Source organism: Elaeis guineensis, chromosome 1 (assembly GCF_000442705.2).
Source record: "Elaeis guineensis isolate ETL-2024a chromosome 1, EG11, whole genome shotgun sequence".
NCBI classification, from domain to species: Eukaryota; Viridiplantae; Streptophyta; class Magnoliopsida; order Arecales; family Arecaceae; genus Elaeis; species Elaeis guineensis.
The window spans coordinates 97,246,130-97,270,572 of NC_025993.2; the positions used below are offsets into that span (position 1 = coordinate 97,246,130).

The 24,443-nt window shown below is 39.5% G+C and overlaps 2 protein-coding genes across 9 annotated transcripts in view; one reads left to right on the top strand and one right to left on the bottom strand.

The window, feature by feature from the left end:
• Positions 1-19,459, top strand: part of LOC105061098 (protein PHYLLO, chloroplastic) — a 79,460-nt gene extending 60,001 nt beyond the window's left edge. For 4 of the 8 annotated variants that reach the window (XM_029260707.2, XM_073256997.1, XM_073257004.1 and 1 more), the window contains 8 exons: positions 359-526; positions 8,339-8,482; positions 8,569-9,030; positions 16,260-16,580; positions 16,657-16,814; positions 17,049-17,156; positions 18,179-18,577; positions 18,716-19,459. In XM_029260707.2, coding sequence (XP_029116540.1) covers positions 359-526; positions 8,339-8,482; positions 8,569-9,030; positions 16,260-16,580; positions 16,657-16,814; positions 17,049-17,156; positions 18,179-18,437 — 1,620 coding nt within the window. In that variant the 3' untranslated portion in view covers positions 18,438-18,577; positions 18,716-19,459. The other 4 variants (XM_073256999.1, XM_073256991.1, XM_073257007.1 and 1 more) reach the window with 4 other exon arrangements.
• A 3,267-nt stretch (positions 19,460-22,726) lies between these two features.
• Positions 22,727-24,443, bottom strand: LOC105061096 (uncharacterized). Its single transcript, XM_010945054.4, has one exon. It carries the CDS (start codon positions 24,361-24,363, stop codon positions 22,996-22,998), a length of 1,368 nt encoding a protein of 455 aa, XP_010943356.2. The 5' UTR covers positions 24,364-24,443; the 3' UTR covers positions 22,727-22,995.

The window sequence follows — 24,443 nt, forward strand, 5'->3', positions numbered from 1 at the left end:
TTGTGTATCAAAGGTAAATAGGGTTATCTGATAATAGCTCCTACTACAGTTGGATGCTGTGAATTGGTTGTTACTGATGATTTAACCTGCCCAATTTGCAACTTTTAGCTTTCATCAATATGGCTACAAAATGTTTGCTGGTTGCTTTAGTATATCTTATCAGCTTGTTCTTATGGTTTGAAATTTAAACAGAATGCACCTTGAGCAAATCCTTCTCTTTTGAGTTCTTCTGTTGTCAATAATTTATTTTTAATGAAAAGCAAATTTTTAGACTTGTTTCCCTTGTTTAAAAACTCGGTAAATGTAGATATTTGAAAATTTAAAAGCAAAGTTTCTTGTATATCCCCTCCTCCTGCAGGTTGCACGTCGAGAAAATCTTATTGAAGATGTGGCAGTCATCCAAGAAATTAGAGAAATGGTTGGATATAAGATCAACATCCGTGTTGATGCAAATCGGAAGTGGACATATGAAGAGGCAATCGAATTTGGATTTGGTGTGAAATATTTTGACCTACAATACATTGAGGTATATCTGGTAGAAAGGCTTTTTTTTCATAGAACAAAGTTACACATGCTGAATGGTGATTATAAGCATACAGAAATAGATGTTTTCCCTTGTTTGAATTTCTCTCTAGTCTCCTTAATATTAGAAGATTGGAATTTTATGCTTGTCCAATGGAAGCAAATTTTTTTATGCATAACAAATGTTATTACAAATTTTTTTATCCTGGCACCTGGGGACCACTGTACAAATGGTGGCCGTAGGATAGGATCCAAAGGGGAACCCAAGGTCAGTGCTCGGCCAAGACTAACTTTGTTATTATTTCGACTCACCAAAAAGGAAGACATGACACCTAACAGGCCAAGTCAAATAAATCCTACTGCCATCCTAAATATAAGAATCAAGATCATTACCTAATTAGAACAATGATAATAAGTGCAAGACCGAGCGAATAATTATTGAGTTGGCGGTTAACAAGGGGAATGATGAGCGTGGATTGGTAATCCTGGTGGTTGAAACTATCAGGACAAGTGGAGTCCAAATGTGGGCAGCTACTGCTGGGAGCAGGTGGTTGCCATGTTGTGTCTTCTTGTATAAATAATAGAATGTAATCCAAACAGGGGCCTTTCGCCACTCAGACTTTATCTTTATCCTTAATTTATTGTTGCTTTTATCCTTTTAAATTCTTTTTGATTTCCTTGCTTTCAATTTTCTGGTAGAATTCTAGTTTACCAGTAGCAATAAAGTAACTCATAGCCTGGCTACACCCTACTTTCTCATCTGCCAATCTAGTGGTGTTCTAGTGGTGTGATGGTAGAGAGAGTTCTTGAAGTTCAAGGCACCTGGACTCATGCCACTCTTACTTTTTCAATTCCTTTATATCCTTTTCAGCTATCTGATGTTGGTGGCACACCTGCATGATGACCAAACCCAGCCATGAGAACTCGTCTTCTACCAAAAAATATTTTCTGGCATGCCCATCTCTCGATGGGAAAGACATCAATCAAATTTTTTTTGGCATGCTCGGTGGGACTCTATTGTGTAACTATCATCATCTCACCAAGAAAGAAGATGGATAATCTCTAAATGATGGTGACCTGTTCGCCAACTGATCTTCTGCAGGAAGTGGCCATGTGGCTCTAGTCCTCTTTGGAAGAGAGTCGGCATGGCCTATTGGAGGCATTCTTATGCCAAGTAGCTGTCATGCTAAGGCAACTATCATGCTAAGGAAACTTGCAGAGCGAAATTTGACAACTTTAGAGATGGTGAAAGATCAAGGTGAAAGGCTTTTTCCTATTATGGAGGGTCAGAATTATTAGCAGCAGCATGTTTTCATGCATGCTCAACCTGCCCCTAGAGAAGGTAAATCAGCCTATCAATCTTTGAACAGAAATGTCAGGATCCTCAGGAAGCCTGACTTTGGCATTTCAACCTACGAGAAGGACCAGGCCGCAGAATATATTATGGAGTCCTTGGGATTTATAGACTGACATAAGGAAGGGATCCTACAAGTGAATGTAGGATCAAGTCAAATTGAACAAGTAGTCATCAATGGCTCGATTGATCCTAGGCTGACAATCGAATTCAAGGGATGCATTGTCCATCTTGATTTAGAGATGGTTGCTAGAAGAAAGATCAGTAGAATCACACGATTCACACTGATACAAGTCTATATTATTAAAGTCGGTCATCCCGTGGCAGTAGCAGATGTGGGGCAATCCTATTATCCTATGGTAGCAACAATCTCCTTTAGGAGAGCTAGGGGGCAACCACATTAATGGAAGCCTCTATGTCCTCTGCTTGGATGATGTGCACTGAGGCCTTATGCTGGGAGGAGATAGTATGTTAGCTTTTTGGGAAAAAATTTGATACAGTTTGGAGTTGGATCATTCAGATTGTCGGGGATCCTCATGCTGATTACATAATGTGGATCTTAGTACTTTGTAAATATTCGCTAAAAGATTAAGGAAAGTGCTAAGTTTAAAAGTGAGAATAAAGTACAGAATAATATTAAATTGATTGCCAACAAGATTTTCTGTGGCTGGTTTTGGCCAAGAGGCAGATACAAGTGACAAATATCTAATGCCCACCACTTTACCTAGGTACGAATTCCCTACATTGCATAGGTATAGGTTCCACTTTAGAGATTTGTGATGATGTTCTCTATTTTCTCCCTTTGCCTTGGAGTTGATCATAAAGTTGCTCGGACTAATCCACTCTGGCAAAAAGATTTGGAAGTCTGGATTTGCGTTCCTCTAGCTGATGACGAGCTTCATCCAAAGCTTGGAATTGCTCCTAGTAGTTAATCTTCGGTGCAACCCACTCATCCTCCAAAGGTTGCAGTTGTTGGCGGGCTTGGCCTAACCATACTTCGAAGGATGTAACCAAGGTTTGCGGACTCAGTATCGGAATCCATGCCGATTGTCGGCTGGGATGGTAACATGACAATTGGTACGGTAACATACCATACCGTATAGGACTATACTATACCGTATCGATAATAAAAAAATCAAAAAAAAAATCTCACCCACCAGTACTAAAAAAAAAAAGGAGAAATCGGACCAAACAAGCCCCGAATCATACCAAACTAGACCAAACCATCAGATATCGGACGGTTTGGGCTGATACCATACCGAACCAATCAGTTCGGTCTGGTTCAGCTCATTTTTCAAAAATCCGGTCTGAACCGGACCAGCTCTCCATCAGTACGATTTGGTACAGGTGTACCGATCGATTTGAGCCGGTACAGAATACCATGGATGCAACCAAACCTAGTTGAGCGCGGATTTTGTTTTGGATCATTTGATAGGCATTCGAAGCTGGTTTGCTTTCTTCCTCCTTGGAGACAACTTCAGTCTCTAAGCTATTTGTCTAGGATGTGGAGTATCGACTTCCTCAGCGAAGGTCACCAATGGATGGTGGATAGATGAGATATTTGTTAGTCTTCCATGGATGTCAGAAACTTGGTTTGCGAAGGAATAGGCTGAATGCCGTAGTGCTGCAACTGCATCCAAGAATTCGGTCAACCTGCTAGGAGAGACAAGTTCATAAATCAAAATGTCGGTGATATCTTGGAACAATCTCTTAGTCTTGTACACTTTGGCCGAAACTTGGAGAGATGGATCAAAATGGGTTTTGGCCAAGTGAGCCAATAACCAAGATTTGGCGCTCAACGAGGATTGGAATATTGACCGATTGTCAATGGCCTACAAAAATAGGTGAAGTTAGGAGACAAAGTGTGCTTGTTTCAAAAACAATGGTCAATACTTCATGATTGGAGGCCGAAGAACTGGTGAGGGATGCTCTTGGAGAAGGCATCGGGGTTGGATGGACTAGAGGTTCCTAGGGAGAATGAAGCATCTCAACCATTGTATCAGCAATAGGGACTGAAGGATGTTCCGATGTTTGAGGCTCTTGAGGATGTTCAAGGTAGGGAGACTAAGGAAATGACTGATAAGGGTGAGTTAACTCCTTGGGTGAGTTTGATCTTCTGAAAACTCAGCCTGTGTCGAGTTTGTAAGGTATGACCTTTCCTAGTTGCTAATGTCAAATATTATGGTGGACTTGAAAGATATGACCTTTCCTAGATGCTAAATGCCTCCCTTTACCACTTTGTCATGGTGAAGGAAAAGGAGGAGGCTTCTGTTTGTGAATGAGTGCCTTCATCTTTTTCGGGGCAGCAAATTCAACCTTTATTGATATGGGCCGAACCGAGGGAGCCTTCAATGGAGCTGCAAAATTAAGGATCAGTCCTATATGGATTTTCCATCTAAGCAAATCAGTTCAGTTCAATCAAAAATATACATTTACCTTTGTTTTTGGTTGCAACTGGAATCTTGCCTATGGATGGTGAAGGGGATTTATCGTTGGTTGGCATGAACCAAAATGAACATCAATCATGGAGTCAAGAGGTGAGCCGCTGTTGATACGATCCAAAATAGTGGTAGCACTCATAGAAAGAAGTCTGATAACATAAGCATCTCACCAATCCATAACTCTCTGATCATGGTAGACCTAAGGTTAAGAGGGATAAAATGATAGTCCAGGAATAATTGGTCATAAAAGAAGATGGTCAATGCAATTAGATACGCTAAAAAATAGGTAGTTGATCAAAGAATGAAATATTCAAAGAATAGAGAGGCGGACAAGGAATGCCCTAGACTAGACTGAATTGGCTGATGAAGAAATTGGGAGAATAATGCTCAACTGAGCATTTATTGTTGATCAATCTTTTTATTATCGATATGATGAGAAGATCTCTAGGAACCAGGAAATCCTTCCAGAGAAGTCCCATATCTTTGGCCTCTTCTACGGACATGTCAGCCCATAGGAATACTACCCAGGCAGGCTTTGGAGAGTGCAGGATAAGGAATTGAAGGCTTATATTTGTACGAGAGGGGCCTTCATAGAACCTCTTGAAATACTGCATCAAAGAAAGAATGGGCCCTCCAAGTGGGCATACTAATGACCTATGGGAATGGTTTGAGACATATCAATTACTAGCGGATGAATCCTTGAAATGTATGTGTATAGCTAAATTTGGAGCATCCAGAGAGGACCTCCACATCCCCAACTTCCAGAAGTTATCTCCCTAAGGCCTTGGGAAAAATAAGCTAGTATAAGAGGAGCCAGTGCTGTCAGTAGGTCTTCGGGTTGGGCCACAACCAAATTGAGATGTATTTGACCACTTTGATCGTTTGGGAGCCTAACAGGTATTTATAGACCCAAACTAGGAAAAAGGCAATATATTTTTAGTGCATGATCAACCCCATATGGTGGTAAAAGGTTTGCACATTAGCGTTGTAGTTGGTTGATTTATTCAGTTTCGGGCTGAAATCATTTGCGAGGATGTTTGGCCTGAGGTTGAAGAGAATACTCAAGTCTAGCAGGCTTGGGCCGGTCATCCTATTATTCAGGTGAAAAGTGTTGGTTAGACCAAATGCACAAGATGGCAAGAATTAAAGGCCGGTTGGCCTTAGGAAGGAATTAGAAAAGGCCAAGATATCTGAGAGTCCATTCTTGTCCTATGTGGATGACTTCTGTTAGGAAACATGGTTGAACCATTGGTTCTAGAGGTCACATCAGGTGGGAAATGGTCAGTGATAGGTTTTTCCAGATCAAGGTTTATAATGTAGTCCCTCACAAAAAAGTTTTTTTTGGTGTGATGAGGAAAGATAGAAGAAAATGGCTCGTGCACTCTGGATTTGAAAATAAGATCTAATATGTAAAGACAAGAGAGCTCTTGGATCAGTACTTGAGGATCCATAAATCACAGAACTCGAAATGCTCAAGTTATTCCTACCTCTCATGAGCAAGAGCATGAAGGGAAGTGGGATACTGGCTTATTTTGTTGCAGAGCAAGAGCAGGTGTGTTAGACTTAAAGGTCAAAAGAGATAATATGGGTGCAAATGGATCAGGTCGGACCAGGTCATGAGTGATCCCGATCTGGCCCAGTCCCTTGATCGGATCCTAATGTTGGACCCAAACCAACCCAATTGAAAATTAGGTCGGATCGGATCGGGTCTATAATCAAAAAGTCTACCCTATTGGATCATTTGGATCGGATTGGGTCCATGTATAATCCGGTCCCAATCTAAAAATTTTGGATCCGGCTCGAGCCCAAATTCTGATCGGACCTTGTTCATATGATAAATCAACATATGCAAAGTTTATGACAAAAGAAAATAAATATTACTTTATCTTGACTATTAATTTATGAGTAATTCTCAAAATCTCACAGTCAAATTTAGTAAAACTGTATGAAACATAACAATACTACAAGAACATTTGGAATTCTAATCCATTTTATTTGTTCTATAATTTACATGTTGATTCAATACTAAATTCAGGTCGGATCGGGTCGGATCCGAATTCAGTAAATCCAAACCCGATCAGAAATATTGAACGGATCCAATTTTAGAACTTGATCCGACCCCACGGGTCTTTTAAAATGGGTTGGATTGGGTTTAAGCAGGTCGGGTTGGGTCGGGTCACGGGTCGACCCGATCCATTTGCAACCTTAGAAGATAAGGAGGCTTAGAAGAGGAGTTGCTTGGGGTGATAGAAGAAGGTGACCCTTCTAGGTTTTTGAAAAAACTTTTGTGCCCTACAAATTTGTGCCCTAAAAGGATTCTAATCAATCATAGTAGCTCGGGAAGTGACTTAGTCAGAAGGGTGAACTATCTCATTATAACATGTGGACAATCCTTGATGGAAGAAAAGGTGCATTGATAGGAGTTATGGTTGAAGAACATCCAAAAGTATGACAATTCCGAAATGCGTACGTCTTTCAAATTCCTAAATGCTGGTACCGGTTCCTTGGAAACTTCTAATCAACGGTCAATAGGATATGGGGGGCATTGTTTACACCACATCCTAGCATCAAGGAGTCACTATACATATGGCAGCTATGGGTTAGGATTCAAAGGGGCACCTCAGGGTCAATAGGTCAATCTTAGGCCAAGACTAACTTTGATATCATTTGGTCTCAACAGAAAGAAAGACATAGCACCTAATAGGCTAAGTGAGGCAGCCATTAGACTAAGCGGCTATTAGGAAGGCCAGAGTGAAGTCGAACTGGCCCGACCACCCATCCTAAATATGAGGTCATTACTTGAACAGAAGGATTATAACAAGTACAAGATCGAGCAAATAGTTATCAGACTTGGTGGTTAACAAGGAGCATGACGACTGGAGAATGGTAATCCTGATGGCTAAAACTATCAAGAGAAGTGGAGTCCAAATGTCGACTACTATTGCTGAAAGTGGGCAGTTGTCATTTGTCTTCTTGTATAAATAATAGAATGTTACACGAGCATGGTATCTTTTGCCACTCAATCAAACTTTATCTTCATCCTTAATTTATTGTTGCTTTTATCCTATAAAATCCTTTTAAATTCCTTTCGATTTCCTTGTTTTTAATTTACAAGTAGAATTCTAGTTTACCAATAGCAGCAGAGTAACTTGTAGCACTAGCTACACCCCACTTTCTCATCTTTTTATTGGGTCGTCTAATGGTAGAGGAAGTTCTTCAAGTTCAAGGCACCTGAACCCATTCTACTTTCACTAGCTCCTTTCCTTTATGTCCTTTCTAGCTATTCGAGACTGATGGCACACCCACACGATCACTGGACCCAGCCCCGAGAACTTGTCTTTTACCAAACAAGTTTTTCCTGGCATGCCTGTCTCTCAATGGGAAAGGGAGTGAAGATCAAGTAAGTGTAGAGAGTTTAATGTATCTGACATTTGACCATGAGGTATATTGCTTCTATAATTTTGAAGATTTCGTCCTCCCATTGGCTGCTAACTAAACCTCCTGCTAACTCCATATCAGTGCATGACTAGGGAGTATGATTGTGCCACTCTTGAATTCTCTCTTTAGTCATGACATGAACATGCCCATGTATTTCTCGTAAATGCCATCGCATACTCTGGGAGAAATACATCTAACAGGTAACTGCTGCTGAGAGAGTTACCCACATTTATTATGTCCTCAGAAGATTCAAAAGGCATATGTTGATCCATAGCAAACAAGAAAAACCCCTGCAATTTGTGTAAATTATATATAATACTAATGCATTGTGGTGCTAGGGCAGTTGATCTTTAGCCATATAGATGTAGCAACATTTATGCACTGCCTCTTGTCATGACTTAACCCGTCCCATCTTTATTATGCAGAAATATCTATTTCTGATGAAACTACCCATTTAAATTGGGAAGTTTTGCAACTCTTGCTTAACTAAATTTCTTTGTAATTCTTTGGCACATTGATCTCTCTCCCTCTTACTCTATTTCTTTTCTGCTTTTTTAATGGCTATTTGTTTCAAATGTTTCAGGAACCTGTATGTCTTGAGGATGATATTATAAAGTTTTGTGAAGAAAGTTGTTTACCTGTAGCTTTAGATGAGACTATTGACGATCTTAAAGGAGATTTCCTCAACAAACTCCAAAACTTTGTACATCCTGGAATAGTAGCTATTGTAAGTAAAGTCTGAAGTATCATCTGACGGAGTATTCATCATATTGTTTTTAGGCACATGACCTTGTCTTTTGGTTGATCTATCAGGTAATTAAACCAAGTGTAGTTGGTGGATTTGAAAATGCGGCGCTTATTGCAAAATGGGCTCAGCTTCATGACAAGATGGCTGTTGTCAGTGCTTCCTTTGAGAGTAGTCTTAGTTTGTCAGCATACGTGCAATTTGCATGCTACCTTGAGCAGCAGAATGTAACAATATCCAGATTGAGAAAGAGAAAGTTGAGTGCAGCCATAGCTCATGGCCTAGGAACATATCAATGGCTTCAGGAAGATGTATCCACTAACCATCTAGAGTTTCATGTAGCTCCAAATGGTGACAAAATTGAAGCCTCTGTGAAAGATGCAGATACTTTCCTTCGTTATTTTCAGATCAAAGATAAGACAGTTCAGAGGATCTACACTGGTGAACAACTTAAATCCTACAGAATAGAAGTAAAGGGCGATAACTTTTCCTGTTCATTCAAATTGCAAGAGGCGGGTGCTGACACAAGGGTAAGCATTTGTGCATTTGAAATTTTGAATTAAAATGCTGCAGAGTGCAGATAAGGTTCATTATTTATCAGGTGTTATGTAAATTGTAAGTTTAGGTAAGTTCCATGTCATTGCAAGGCATGAGCAAAGAACCTCCCAACCTTGTGTCAGTATGGCACTTGTACCATGCTGTATCAAGCTTATTGTATTGTACCAATAAAGTAGTGGTATAGTACTCGCTGCTGGTACAGTGAACCTTGATAAGGACTAGCTATAGGTGATCAACTCTCACACAGTAGGTCATTGAACTTTCAAGGAGATTACTGCTTCAATGATACTCAAATGATTGAAACCACCCATTTTCATATTGTACTAACTACTAACCCATATACCCACACGATTTTGGAGGTACCATGGCTAGGCATGAGCAAGAGTCTCCCAATCTTGTGTTAGTATGGTGGTTGTATCACACTGTATCAGGCTTACTATATCACACCACTAAAGTAGCAAATGCATTTCTACTTAATTCATAGGAATTTACACATGGTTTGAAATACCAGTGGAACAAGATGGTACCACTAGTGCCATATTGTCTACTAGGGTTCCGACATCAGGATGAGACACAGGCCGCCGTAACCTGCTCCAGACAAGATGGATTGACACGAGTTGGTACATACCTCAGCTCGACCAGCATGGCACCTATATCAATCATGCCGGCAGTACCGGATTATATTGATCTGTACCAAAGCTTGATATTGTTGTATGAAGGCATTCTGACTAGGACACATTTTTCAAAAGGGGGCGCTAGGGGGGTTCAAGATGCCTTTAGGCATCTAGTGAGGTCCGTTTGATCCTAAAATGTCAGAGAGAGAGAGAGAGAGGGAAAATTGGGAGAAGGAAAAGGCTTTTTTCCTCTCGCCTAGGAGGGGTCGCCAACGAATCTGTGGGAGAGGACACTCCATTCGACTGAGGCATTCCTGTCTCCATTTTTTGTCTCAAAGTTGGCAAAAATCAGAAAAGGGGGAACTCATGTCAATTTTTTTTGTTTTCTTTGAATTATGGATATGTTGTAGGATTGATAGCAGCCCACAACATGGTGATTTTTGTTTTTCAACCAATATTTTATTTTACTAAGTATATATGTTTCTGTACTAAAACATTAATAATGAATAAATGTATGGAAATTTGGGCTGAAAAATTGTAGGTTTGCTTGGATTTACAATATGCACGTGCTGCAATTTCTGTGGCTAGAGTGTCTTTAGTCATTTAACTAATTTTTCAATCAAGAAAGTGATTAAAGAAATTCTCAATTTCCTTAATAATATAAAAAAATACCAGTAGATGTCATAAAATATAAATATCTTGAATTTTGCTATCATGCAATTCAGTGATTAATGGAGTTTTCTTGTTTTAGATTACTTTCAATGGAAAAATAAATAAAAATTTGAAAAATGGTCATTAAATGTAATAAACATGGAACATGTATTGATTTTAACAAGATGAATTATAAAATTGCCATCTTGTAATTTATTAATTAGCATGTAAGTTCAATCTTTCAAGCTATTTTTGAAGAAAAATTAAGAAAAATAAAATATGATTTAATTATTAACAATACGGAACATGTATTTGACAGTTATTGAGAATTCTAATAATATGACAAATTCTAGCAATTTGAGGTATGTATGAAGAATGATTCTTGGTTTGAGTGGATAATATCCAGGGAGCATAGGATTTTAGGCTGATAGGTGACTTTTAGTAAGAAGGATCAAAATGCTCAATAATGGGTAGTGCCATGGAGGGATGCGCTCAGAGAGACAACACTGTGTATGCAATTGGTGTCATGAACAATAAAAGAGATGGGTTCACCAAGTTGAAGCAGCATTTAGCAAGTACCTATGTTGATGTGCAAAAGTGTATCAAGGTGCCTAGAGAGGCAAGGACAATAAGGAATCACATGTGGAGTCTAAAGGAAGTGAAGCATGTGGCCAAATATGAGCTGGCTTAGTGGCTTAGGACCATAGGGCAGCTGAGATCAATGATCAGCATGGCAGAGTGATGAAGGCAATGGTAGTGAGCTCCTGATCCAAATGTAATGGAGGCTGCTGAGATGGGAGGCTATCCAGGTCTCTAAACAGATGCAATGGATTATAGGAGTGTGAGGAAGCTATAAGACATCATAGACAGTTTTGGTCTTCACATTGCAAGGGGAATGATGGGTCCAGTGCATCCAAGGGAGGGCACATAGCTAGGGAAGGACCTAAGCTATGCAGGACCTAGTTGATCAAATGTGGTGGCAGAGGGATCAAATCCCTATTTGATACATTTCATAAAAGGGAGGAAAAGGACATCAGGTTATGTCCCATTATTTATGACAATGATCTGGCAGCCTACCCATATCCATCAACTAAGCAACCCTAGATAGATACCCACATCAAGGGATAAGAAGCATGTAGATGGGGCTGCCATAGACAAGTGGTTCCATTACAATCAAATACTGACTTATGCTGCATCAAACATTTTCTTTCGAAACATGATTACCAAAATGCAGAAGCAGGGTCCTAGTACTAGGCCTCTTGAGACTCACAAGCCATATTCAAAAGGCGGAGGTTGAATGCCTGAAGAAGTAGATAGACAGATATAGGCACTAGTATTAGTTATATGGCATGACATTGATGTGTGATGGATGGTTCGAGCCAACTGGGAGCATCATCAACTTGCTACTGTGTTATGACAAGATGACTTTCTTTGACCTTGATTTGATGGATCAAAAAGGGGATCCATGTTTTCAACTACATCCTGAGTCTGATGAAGATGGTAGTTGAGGTTGTTCCAAGTGGTCACAAATAATGCTCCCCAGCACAAGTGAGCAAGTGAGAATCTGATGGAGGTCATGTGATATATTTAATTTACTGGATGCCATGTGCTATTCATTGGATTGATTTGATGATGAAAGATATTGTGGACCTATAACAAGTGAAGATAGCTGTTGAGCGGGGGCAGGCCAAAGTATATATACAATCGCGCATGGGTCTTTGCGCTGATGGGGCAGCATTTCAGGTAGCGTGCAAATTGAAGTCAAGTGTGACTCAATTTGCCTCGCATTTAATAGCTTCAAGGAACCTCCTTGATAATAAAGCAAGTCTCAATACTATTTTTACATGCAACAAGCAGATGTCGAGTAAGTACAGTGAGTCAACTGAAGGCATGATGATCAAGGGGATTGTTTTGAATAATCCATTCTGGGAGGAATGCGCAAATATGGTAAATGCAGTGGAGCATTTGAATGTGGCACTGTGAATGGTTTACCATGAGAAGGTTCCGCCAATGGGTTTCTTTTTACCCAAAACTATGGGATGCCGAGCAGCAAATTACCGATGCAGTGGGTGAAAAGGCATCTCCATACCTTTAAATCATTAAGGAGGATAGATGGGGCATAAAGATGGGCAAGGGTTTGCACCTAGCAGGTATAACAGCCAAGTGGTTCCTTTTATGAAGTATTTAACCAATATTTCTTTTGTCTTCATGATTGTAAACTTTGTGCTTTATTAGACGGTCCTCTTACTTGATTTCAATGTAGCAATTCCAAGAAGACATAAGCCTAAATAAGGAGCTGCTATGAGTGTTCAGGGCAGTGGTGTAGCAGTTGTCCCTTGATCTACACTGCAGCAGCAACTACTAAGATAACATTTTACATTTAACTGAGATTGGCACCAAGTCCTATTTATCTGATCAGATGAAATATTCTGCAAGAAACATGGAAATTTCTAGGAAAATGGAGCTCAATAATCAGTAAGCAGGATTTCTCCATATAAACTATAGGAAAATATTGCAATAGAAAATCATAATTTTTTATTTTCTGAGACTTATGTCACCTTAAATTATTTAGTTGTAGGAGTGTGGTGGGTGTAGTGGAGCACCAATGCACCTAATATGAGGAAGATTGCCATCTAAGTTCTCTCACAACCCATCTCATTGAGCAGATGCATGACTTGGTGTTTGAAGACAGAAGTACTTGAATCAGAGAAAGGAAAGGAGACAGGAAAACTCATTGAGCAGATGACTTTCATGATGAGGAAGATCCTGTGCTTGGATGGGTGGCAGATCAGCAGCCTCAATAGATGGGTGCTAAATGGACTAGGGGATCCTCCATAATTGGACAGAACCATCACAAAAGATTTGTGGGTGTGCAATGTAGATAGATTGGCAGAGAAGCATATGTCACCCACTATGAGTGAGACCCAACAGGAGACCTAACAGGAGACTCGACAAGAGTCAAAGAATTTTGATCAGTGATTCAATTCTGAGATGTTCGGGTCATGGTGTGGTGCATCGGCCTTCAAGTCTGGTCAATGCGGTGTGAAGGGCAAGTCCAAGGAGAAAGCAGTAACTGATCCAGTTGAGGCAACCGGCAACATATAAGGGCAGGAAGATGATAGTGAGACTGTGGAGCCATGATAACAAAGATGATGATGACACTAATATCTCGCCTTGCCTAGATCGTCTTGCACTGATAGTGAAGATGATAATTACAGATTAAGTGATGGTTCTGGAGGCTAGAGTGGGAAGGTGGGCAGTCTAGAGGTAGTGGTGGTGACTATGCTCAAAGACTCATTTTATTCATTGGTGAAAGTTTATGCACACCACGTGGCATACAAATCATGAGGCTAAGACTCAAACTAGATCTGGAAGGGAGACATTGTCCTACAAGAGAAGAGGATCAAGGAGTGCTGTAGCTGAGGATACATAGGATCAGGGCTACAGTATAGGTATGTATAGAGGTTGGTGATAGTTACAAAAAGCTGTCTTGGGGAGTGGGAGGTTTATGCACACACCCTGCACATTAGAAACTGAGATGATGGAAAAGATTAGACAAGAAACAAAAGGAGATGAGGAGCAGTACCAGGAGACTTGGAAGCTATCAAGCTATCACAGGGTGTGGAGGGAGTCAATTTTAGTGGCACATCTTCTAGTGCATTGGACAGCTAAATGTTCAAAAGATCTCCCCATATGTTAGAGGTGGATCTCCTAATGCATCAAATAGTTAGAGTGGACATTACACTCCATCCAAGCATGATCCATTTGGTTTCCACCACTCATCATATCCTATAAGATCCAGCTCTGCACATTATCTGTCCTCTGGATAAGATAATAACTAGGGATCAAAGTACATTGTTACTTTATTGTACCTTGAGCAGGATGACCAGGCTTCGATGAGTACCAGATGTACATATATCTGTAGCATCAAGAGCCACAGGCTAGTCATTATCTGACATCTTATGACCAGCAGGGATGGGGACGAGTATCCAAGCTGGTGTAATATTCCAGGTCCAGACTACCAGCAACACGTGGATGTAAATGAGATCCATTAACATTCTACATGGGATTGGACTATTAAAGTGAATTATTATGATTTTCCTTTTTTCAATAATATATTGTATTTTTCATTCTTCACTCATAGATGTTGTTATTTAATTGATAATAGACTGTCTGTATCAATAATGACACTCATTATCACATATCCTTTAGAAAAGTTCTTTAAATACTAAAAAAATACAAAACAAGTTAACCTAAATATCTTCATCATGCATAAAATTGCAAAAAAGTAATGAAAAGAAAAAAAAAAGAAAAATTGATTTTTGGTCATCACGATATGGGATTAGTATGAATGGCCCGATACCATATTGGTCCGGCTAGAAACCAGTACCAGGCCCTGTATCGGTTAAAAACAATGATCGCACATATTTACAAATGACTAAGTAATAATCAAGATGAACTCATACAAAAATTGAACGACTGTTAGCAACAAAAACTGCAAAATGATGTTCTACAATGCATATACATAAATATCCTCAATTATACCTTTTATGCTAATGTTTCTTATTGTTTGCATAAATATTTCATTTTTCAAGCTTATTGCTTCCATAGCTGTGCACAAGGGGTTAAATGATACCTGAAAACTGGACAACCAACCTGATTACTTTACAATAATCAGGTAAGGTTTCAAATTAAATATTTGATAACCTTGTTGGTTTAAGCTTGCATTCTATACACAGGATCTAATTTCTTATGGGACTGAACTTGGATGTGACTATCTTCAAATCTGGAAACCCTATAACCTGAATACACATACACAAACTATATATGTACACACACATATTGGTTATATGACTTACATTAATTCCTTTTCTTGATGTTTGGATTATATATTTTTTTCTTGTCCATGTGCTGCTTAACTCTTGCCCACTGCTACTGCAGTTCCAAAATCCCTGCTGAAACTTAGATCTTAATTATGTTTCAATCAAACTAAACATAGCTATATATTTAAATCTATTTCAAACATATTTGGATTTTTTTTCCAAACCGATCACTCGGTCTCCGTATCCTGCTTTTATCCCAACTACATTTTGCCACATATTCACTATATACAGAGGACTATTGTGATAATAGTCCTAGTTTGGAAATTGTTAACCCTTGGCTAGTTGGCCTACTAAAACCATGTACTTAATAGAACTCAAAAAGAAAGGGTTGGGGGGGGAGGGGGGGGCGATATCCCAACTCCAATCTGATTGTTTGTCCGAACTTGATTTTTTCTTATCGAATTCGGATATGGATGCAATATGGATCTGAACCAAGTCGGACCCATTCACAAGCCTACTTGTCCATCCAGACCAGTCTGCTTGCTCTCCCACTTTGTACAATTGTTATGTAGCTAGTAGCAGATATTCAACATTCCTGTCACCTTTATGAAGTGATTTTGAGATTGTAATTGAGCTTGTCAACCTATCGAGAATGATACTCTCCAGTCTCCACAGAAACCATCAAGGTCGAAAGAGGGCATCTTTTTTGGAAATGACTCTATAAAATGTTTCCCTTCACCTCACAGGTGATGAGAACAAGTGGAGCTGTATACACACTGGGCAGATAAATAGATGATGAAATGTGGTCTTGTAAAGTGATAAAATGAGGGAATTTCTATAGTAGCCTTTGCTTATCTGGATGGAGTTTTAGCTCCGTTCTTTTTTTTTCCTATCCTACTTATGGGTAATGTTTTTGTTGGGACAGGGGAAGCATGGTCGAGATATGGATAGGCAGGATAGCTACTTTTTGTTCACCTACCATGCACAATCTGATGGCTATGATATCCAAATGTTACTTCAGGATGCAGAAATGCTAATCTGTTGCTTTCTTCTATTGAATTTGACTATTCTATTGCAACATCTATCTGATTAGGATACTCTAAACTATATCAGGACTGGACTGAATTGATGCAGAAGCAAGCAGTTGTCTATCTTCATGGCTTTCTGGGTACAAGTCAAGACTGGGTTCCCATAATGAAGGCTATATCATCCACTGCACGATGCATTTCTATTGATCTTCCCGGCCACGGGGAATCTCAGGTGCAATGGGATATGGATAAGAGCTCGAAGCAAAAGCTGAATATCTCAGTTGAAGCAGTTGCAGATATATTAATGAAGTTAATCTGTGATATTACCTCTGGAGGTGTCATTCTTGTCGGATATTCGATGGGTGCTAGGATTGCACTGTACATGGCATTGAAATACAATGAAAAGGTAATATGACTGCATGGAAGTCTTTGTTGTAACCTTCTTTTTTATATTGAAAACTAACACAATTGCAATCACAAAGATCAATGGAGCTGTTATAATATCAGGAAGTCCAGGATTAAGAGATAAGGCAGCTAGAAGAATTCGTAGTGCACAAGATGAAGCAAGGGCTCACTTCCTATTAGCACACGGTCTGCAATATTTTCTGGATATATGGTATGCTGGCAGCCTATGGAAAAGGTGATTACCCAATAATATCATATTGAAATTATATTAAGCACCTTAAGTATGAATAAGACAAGTAGGATAGAAAATTTTAGTATCATATGGTGCAAATCAATAATGTTTCTTTTGTCTTCACTTATTATAAATTTATAATGGACCAGAAATGAAAATACACAACCATACACAGATATCCTTGTACCCTTGATTGTATCAGTAATCTAGCAAGTGTCTAAATCTTCTGATTCACAGCTTGAGAGATCATCCACATTTCAATGAAATAGTCAGAAATCGTGCAAAGCATAGTGACATCCAGGCTCTTGCAAAAGTTCTCTCAGACTTGAGCATTGGAAAGCAATTGTAAGTTTACCATCTCCTGTCATATCTTCTTCCTTAAATTCTATCAACAAACTTGGTTCATTATTCACAAGAAATGGACTTTTTCAATATAATAATATAATCTTCTATAGATACATGTGACCATGTTTTCAAAGTTACCATCTTCAATGTGGATGACAATTCTCTTCAGCTTATAAATATTTTTTACCTACGATACTGAGCCTGAAGTTGAGAAGTGTACTTACAGAAAATACTAAGATAATGGTAGCATAATATTAGTCCTTTTGTTGCCCAAATGGTCATTTCTCTTTCCTTCTGTTAATGGAAGACTTTTGCAAATGTATTATTTTAATTAGTAATGTGTACATTTTTTCAAAATTATTCTCTTTAAATTGAGATCATCTTTTGACGAGGTTATAGGCCTTTTGTTTTTTTGGACCTATAATTTCAAATATGAAGTGGAAAAGTGTGCCTAGTAAAAATATTAATGCACTAGTAACACAATTTTATCCCCTATATTATCCGGACGGTTATTCCTCCTGTTATTTAGTGGAACACTTCTGCCATATATTGACTTCAATTTGTATAGCTAATATCAGTCGCATGCCCATGTTAAAAAATGTTAAATTAAGTTTTAGATAAGAGAACTCCAAAGAAAGCAACTATATTACTAAGAAATTAAGTTTTCGTTCTGTATCCACGGCATCAATGGTTTGATTTGCCTTCCTTGCATTTCATAAAATTGTCATGGAATTGCTGGGAACTATGTAACTAAGAAGTTTGTAACATATAGATCTTATGTCTTCTTTTTTCAAAAAAGACCCCTTTACTTGAAACTTTCACTTGCCTGGTCAACTAATCAAGAAGGCATGTCTAACATACTGCAAGGCAGTGATTGTCATTCCAGTGAGTTTCAGCCGACCTTTTCATCAAATTATCCATGGAGCCAGACTACTGTTTGCATCATGAATTCAAATCTTCCATTCATTTGGAACTGTGGATGGTGAAGAACTGATTCCCATAATATATCACTGTCATGATAGGTCTTTGTGGGAAGACTTGAAACACTGCCAGAAGCCTCTTCTCTTCATTGCCGGAGACAAGGATATAAAGTTCAGAGACATTTCTAAGCAAATGTGCAGTGAAATCAGGACATGCTCAGAAGGTAAAGATCACATTGAAAGAGTACAGTTATCTGAAATGGTTATAGTTCCAGACTGTGGCCATGCTGTGCATTGGGAGAACCCTCTCCCAGTGATCAATGCAGTGAGGAAGTTCATAACAAACTTTGACAAGCTATAATGCACTGGTTCCAGCATAATTCTCAACCCATGATGAGCGGCTGCTTGATTGGTTTTACTTTGACTTTGTACCATCAACTTATCTTTTGCATGCTCTACTGTTAACGTCGTCAAAACCAGCAATATCAACAGTCAAAACAGGTCAATTGCCTCACTAAACTGACATTAGAACAGATGGTCCCAATTTTCTATCAGTTTCTGGATATTGAATAATAAAAGCATCTTGTGTAGTTTGTAATATGTTGTCCTCCTCTCTGAAACGCAATCCTTTCTGTACAGCAGGTCCACAGGTCACCAGTGGATGTGGTGAAAAGCTAGCAGATTCATTAAATTGCTATTTTTTGGGGGATTGGGCCATTGATTGGAAAGTAACGTTGCAGCCTACAGGACTCTGTTCTCTGTGTAAATGGTTTTCCTGCTATGCATCATGGGGGAAGTGGTGTAACTTATGAATGTTTAGTTGCCAAATCAGCAATTTATGGCCCTGAGGAACTTTAGGCACTCAACAAGCATCCCTGAGCATTTTTCTTGATTGTCCATCTCTTCATTAGAGCTAGACCAAGGGTAGGTCGTGTTTCACCTCTGGTGTTTTTTTGTCCCTAGTACACATTAAGCCACCCGATATTATCTTCAGAGGACGTTCCATCCAGAGGCCGGTCCGGAGCACCTCGCACCGAATTAATTATGGTGGTCCTAAGAAATTTTGAATTTATGCAATCATGATGATGAAAGGAATTATCACCGTTCCTGGGCTCTGAGGATAGGCGATCGATGAACAGTTGAATTTGGCTATTAGAAAGGTCTAATGAAGCATCCAGGTAGATCCTTCAAGGAAGCATTTTCATGCTCCAGCAAGCATGGCTTACCAGGCTATTAATATTTCTTTCGTGAGGTTGGTGGAATAGGTTGGATAAGCTGTGAAGGGATGGAATGACATGTATTTAGTCCGTTGCTGGTTATACATTAGATAGTTTTTGGATATTTATAGAAGATCAATAGATCTAAAAAAATACTTTCCAGTTAGCTTCTTGTTTTTTTTTTTTTTTCCCTCTTAGGATGAGGATAACTATCCAATGTATTTAGATAAGTCCTCTAAATAGATCACCGGTTATGTTCCTCTACCAACTATTTGTGCAAATCAAGATGCTTGCACTCGATTCTTAATTAAGAAAATGATTTTTTTTTTTAATAATCTGAAAGCGATTAAGAAAACAAATTTGATGACCCCTACGTCTTCGCTGGACTTTTTCTCAAGGAATAGAAAAAACAAATGTAACCAGTCACTCGCAAAGAGCATCCTATGCCGATCACGTGGATTACAGGATTCTTCGTTCCTTTTTTTTTTCCCATTCTTCTTGTTATTGTAGAGGAGAGGAAGACCAGCTCGTGCCTCATTGGGGGCAACAAAGCCACTGAAATATCAGGGATTTAAATGCTAATTTTTTATCTTTCTCATTCTAGCGGTACACTATAAAGCCAAAGCCATCGTATACCACCAATGGTGGCATTTTGGTATCCTAAAAATCTGAAAATTTGATGTGATCATGGATGAGCTTCAGACGGCAGGAATAGAAAGTCACTTCTGGGAAATAGAACAGGTAACTGCTCATCTACATAACCTTGGTAGTCCCTTGAGGTTGCCATACATCATCTGATAGTGACAGAAAATTTATTTCTAAAAGAATACATATGTTTCTTCCAGCTAAGGGTGCAGCGCATAAGGGGTGCAATAAAAAAGAAATATGACATGAATCCAGAAGCCTGCTAGTACCGCTAGGAGCAAACTGGAGTCAACTGCAAACCTGCAACAAAAAACCCACAACCATCATCTCCTCCCCCATCCCTATGGTACAAGTTTGTAGCATGCCCCAGCTTCCTGTCAGTCAACATATGCATCCGGACGAGAGGAAACCTGCTTCCCCCGCATAGCGGAAACTTGTGTTTCTACAATGTCTAAGCAAACCAGCCAGTTGACAAATCTATTGTTGCAGACCATTAACTCAATGTATCCAGAACACAAGATCTTATCATCCCTGAACTGATTTGGGGTTTCAGGTTCTGCATGTTGGTTTAACTAGATAAAAAGACTTGCTGTATGCACATCAAAAGAGGATGAAGGTTTCCACACTTTTCAATGAACAACGGAAGTTCAGTACCCACTTCCGGTGGGAAGTTCGCTGCTCATCCAGATGTGTTCCCAAGAAGAGGAGGAAACATCTAACAAACACTGGCAGGCATATTTAGAAAGCGAAAGTGTTTGGATTCATCAAATTTTAGCAGCATTCAAGTAAGAGAAAATCCAAGAACTACATTTCCTATATTGGAGATGCATGTATGACAAGATACAAAATTGAAGATATAAGCACTATATCATTGGATAATGCATAAACTGAAGATGCGAATACTGCATTGTTGGATAAATACAAAAGTTGTGATGACTCACTGCAGAAGAAACCTATTCTATACAATAGCATAGATTCATAGATCGGAAGTCTAAAATTCAAAGTAAATTCATTCGGTAAGCATATATGGATTTCCCTTGTGATAAATGATCGTTTCAAAGATATATGGAAAGAAAAGAAGCATTTCAACTTTATCAATAACAACTTTTATTGTGTTTTAATGGCTGAGTACTTTGGGAAATATATTGAGTTAGAGGTTTAGGTGACTGAATTTATTTTTAATGAATGGTTCCAACAAAAATCACTGCAGAAAAGAAAGCCATATCAAGTGATGAAGGCCATTCCAGATTATGATTTTTCTTTCAGATCCTGCAAATGGAAGAACGACATAAACCGGGTCATGGGGGCATGATCCAGTAAGGAAGATGTCGACATTGATGTCAGGTGACAATAGTACATTCAAGAAAGATTTAGTTTAATCAAAAAAAAAAAAAAGAAAAAAAGAAGAAGAAGAGAAGCATGAATAGCACGTTATGGCGAGAAGCAGTCAGCATGATTTACAAGATATATAGAACCCTATGAGGGAATCTCTTGTTGAGGTTAAAGGGAATGATGCAGTAAGATATTTGAAGTTAACCGTTCTGTAGTCTTCACTTTGATACGAAGCAATAGTATGAAGCAGAAGCCATAGTTAGAGACCATAAGAATTCTATAAGACATTAATATTTACATCTGTTGAGAGTTGCATATAATTTTATCTCCATAACACAAGGGTGACTCATTGAACAGCCAGAGTTCAATATAGACTTACAAGAAATCTAGAGTGTCATATGATAAGTAAGATGTAAAAGTCCTCAAAAATGGCTCAACAAGTGTTGTTGGATCTGAAAAGATATGCAAAGATTGTCAATTCCAAAACCTAAATAGTGGCTAATATCAATAGTGAAGCCTGCTGTTTGTAGAAGAGGGAAAAGAAAAATGAACCAAAAGAAATAGGATATGTTCTGTTAATGTGACTGGATAGTTCAAGAATTCCCACTTTGCATGAGTTCATTCACAATCATGCTGGAAAATATGAAAATGATGTGACCATGATGACTATTAACTCAAGGACCATCAGCCAAAACAGAAGTAGGAAGAGGGAGAGGTAGAGGAAGAGAAGCCACAGCCAAAGTTTTGGTTATATTTTTGCAGCCTGAGTCAAAACCATTTTACTCGAAAATTCAAAACAGTAAGATTTTTCCTCATGATTGGCAATTAATATATAATGCTTGAGAAAAATATTGTTTTTTTTCTTACAATTTCTGACTAATATATGATGCTCGAGAAAAATCATCAATGCAAGAGTTCGTTAACTATAGCACAAGAAAAGGATAAAGCCTTCTTGTGGTTTTACTAACAAGAGTCATCCATAATCTTCGGCTTTCACTACATAAAACGTGCATGCACAACAAACATTACCAATTTTGGCTTTACCTCCTCATTGAAAGAATAGTATAAATACACAATGGAGTATAAGATCTAATATCCAAAGGAAATGAAGATCAAAATAAGCAATTGATTTAACCACACCACTTCCAATTAATCAATCATCACAGAACATTTAACTATTCTGAAAAACTACCAACAAAGTTTGTTTCGCACTCCAAACTGATATCTAATGAATATAACTACCAGATAAATAATCCTTGGTGCAAAGAATGGAAAATAAAACAGAATGTGTGCAAAGCATGAGACCAAGCTGCAAGAATGGTTTCAAAAGAAATTCTCATAAAGAATCTCCTATAACCAATTTATCAACATATATATAAAAATCAAGCATGCACACTTTGTTTGGCTAGATTGCAGCTATAATGAACCTTAGTACTCACCAATAAGCCTTGTCACATAACAACAGCAATAAATAAATAAATTTATATGATGTAATGGTAACAAACTTACATAGCAATGACACTTATTGAGGATGGTATCGATATACAACAATCTCTTAAATATCTAATTCGCCAATGGTCCATTGGTAACTTCCAACAAAAAGTCTGATTGCGGCTACACTCTTTCTTAAAAAAAACAGTAAATTTTTATAACCGTAATACAACAGCATCCGAAAATCATATCCAACCCACGATCAATAAAAACAGGACTGCCTGCTTATGAGTTCTAAGCTTCAGGTAACATTTCAAACTCATACCTGACCTGAGAATCTACACTATTACCAGCCCTCCGTGCCTTCCACTTCTCATATTCTGGATCATCTGTCGGCAACTCAAACCGACAAAGGGGGCATGTGTTCCGAATACCGAGCCACGGCAAAATGCACTCCTCATGATAATGGTGGGAGCATGGAAGTTGCCTCACTTTTTCCTCTGCCAAAATCCCATCTTTACATACTGCACAGACATTGTTATTGTTATCAACATCTTCTTTCATCATCACAACCAACGGGAGGTTCTCGACCACTGATTTGGCTGCCGGAGGACTACCCTTAAGAGAGCTATCATAGTCCGCAAATTGCCCAAACAAGACCTCATAGGCCTCATAATCCGAGGTGTAGACAAAGCCCTCATGATCATCAACAAAATAGGATTCCACATCCTCTGGTTCGAAACCGTTCCTTCCCAAATTATTCACAGCTGAAAGAACCTCCCATTCAATATTCCTAGCTGCGTCTTCCTCCTGTTCTGCTTCACCATGGTTGAATTCTCTGACTTCATTGGATCTCTCGTCATTGCCGACGACCATGATACTAACAACATCCCTCTCTTCGAGCCGGTCGTCCACCTCCTCCCATTCCAATTCTATGTTCAGGTCCCTCCTTTGCTCCTCCAGTTGGAGGCGGTCCCAGCATAGGGGAAGGCCAAGATCGTCGTTGATCCGATCCTGGGATTCGCCACCATCGCCGATGGCAATAATCTGCTCATCACCCATGGCGACGATCTGCTCATCCGAATCTGAATCCGAATCGAACCCGACGATCCTCAGGCCCTCCGAATCAACAGGACGAGCCCTGGAAAACTCGATCGATTCCGACGGCGAGCTCCTCCTTCCCAAAAAGAAATCATCAGCTCCCCAATCGGAGACCATGACCTCCCGCTCCGCGCCGTCGGGATCTTCCTGAACCTCGAACCCCGATCCCAACCCTAAACCCAGCCCCAACCCAAGGTATTCTGATCCTACCTCCTCCGGGCCCTCGGAAACCCTAAAATCAGGGGATTGGAACGGTTCGGGGAAGAGATCCATGGTGGGGGCCAGGGCGGCGCCGATCCGGCGGGCGGAGGATCGATCAAAGAGATCGAGGGCGAGAGTAGCGTGATCGTCGGAGGACTCTTCGGGATCCAGGTCGGAATCGCCTGGATCGGGGGGATCGTGGGAGAAGACGGGGAGATCAAGGACGAGCGCGCCACCGTAGGCGGCCGGGAGCCAGGAAGGGGGCGGATCTAGGGTTTCGGGGAGGTCCGCTTGCTCGTCCATCTCATCGGCAGCGAATTCTTCGAGATGACGAAGGAAGAGATCGGAAGCCTCCGCCATTGCGAAAGACGGGAGGTGCGATCGGAAGAGAAAGACGGACAGAGAGCGTTTATGGAAACGCTGGCCCAAATCGCGCCAGG

What these genes read in the sequence shown, in the direction of transcription:
- LOC105061096 (XM_010945054.4), bottom strand. Translation starts at nt 24,363, where the DNA reads ATGGCGGAGGCTTCCGATCTCTTCCTTCGTCATCTCGAAGAATTCGCT.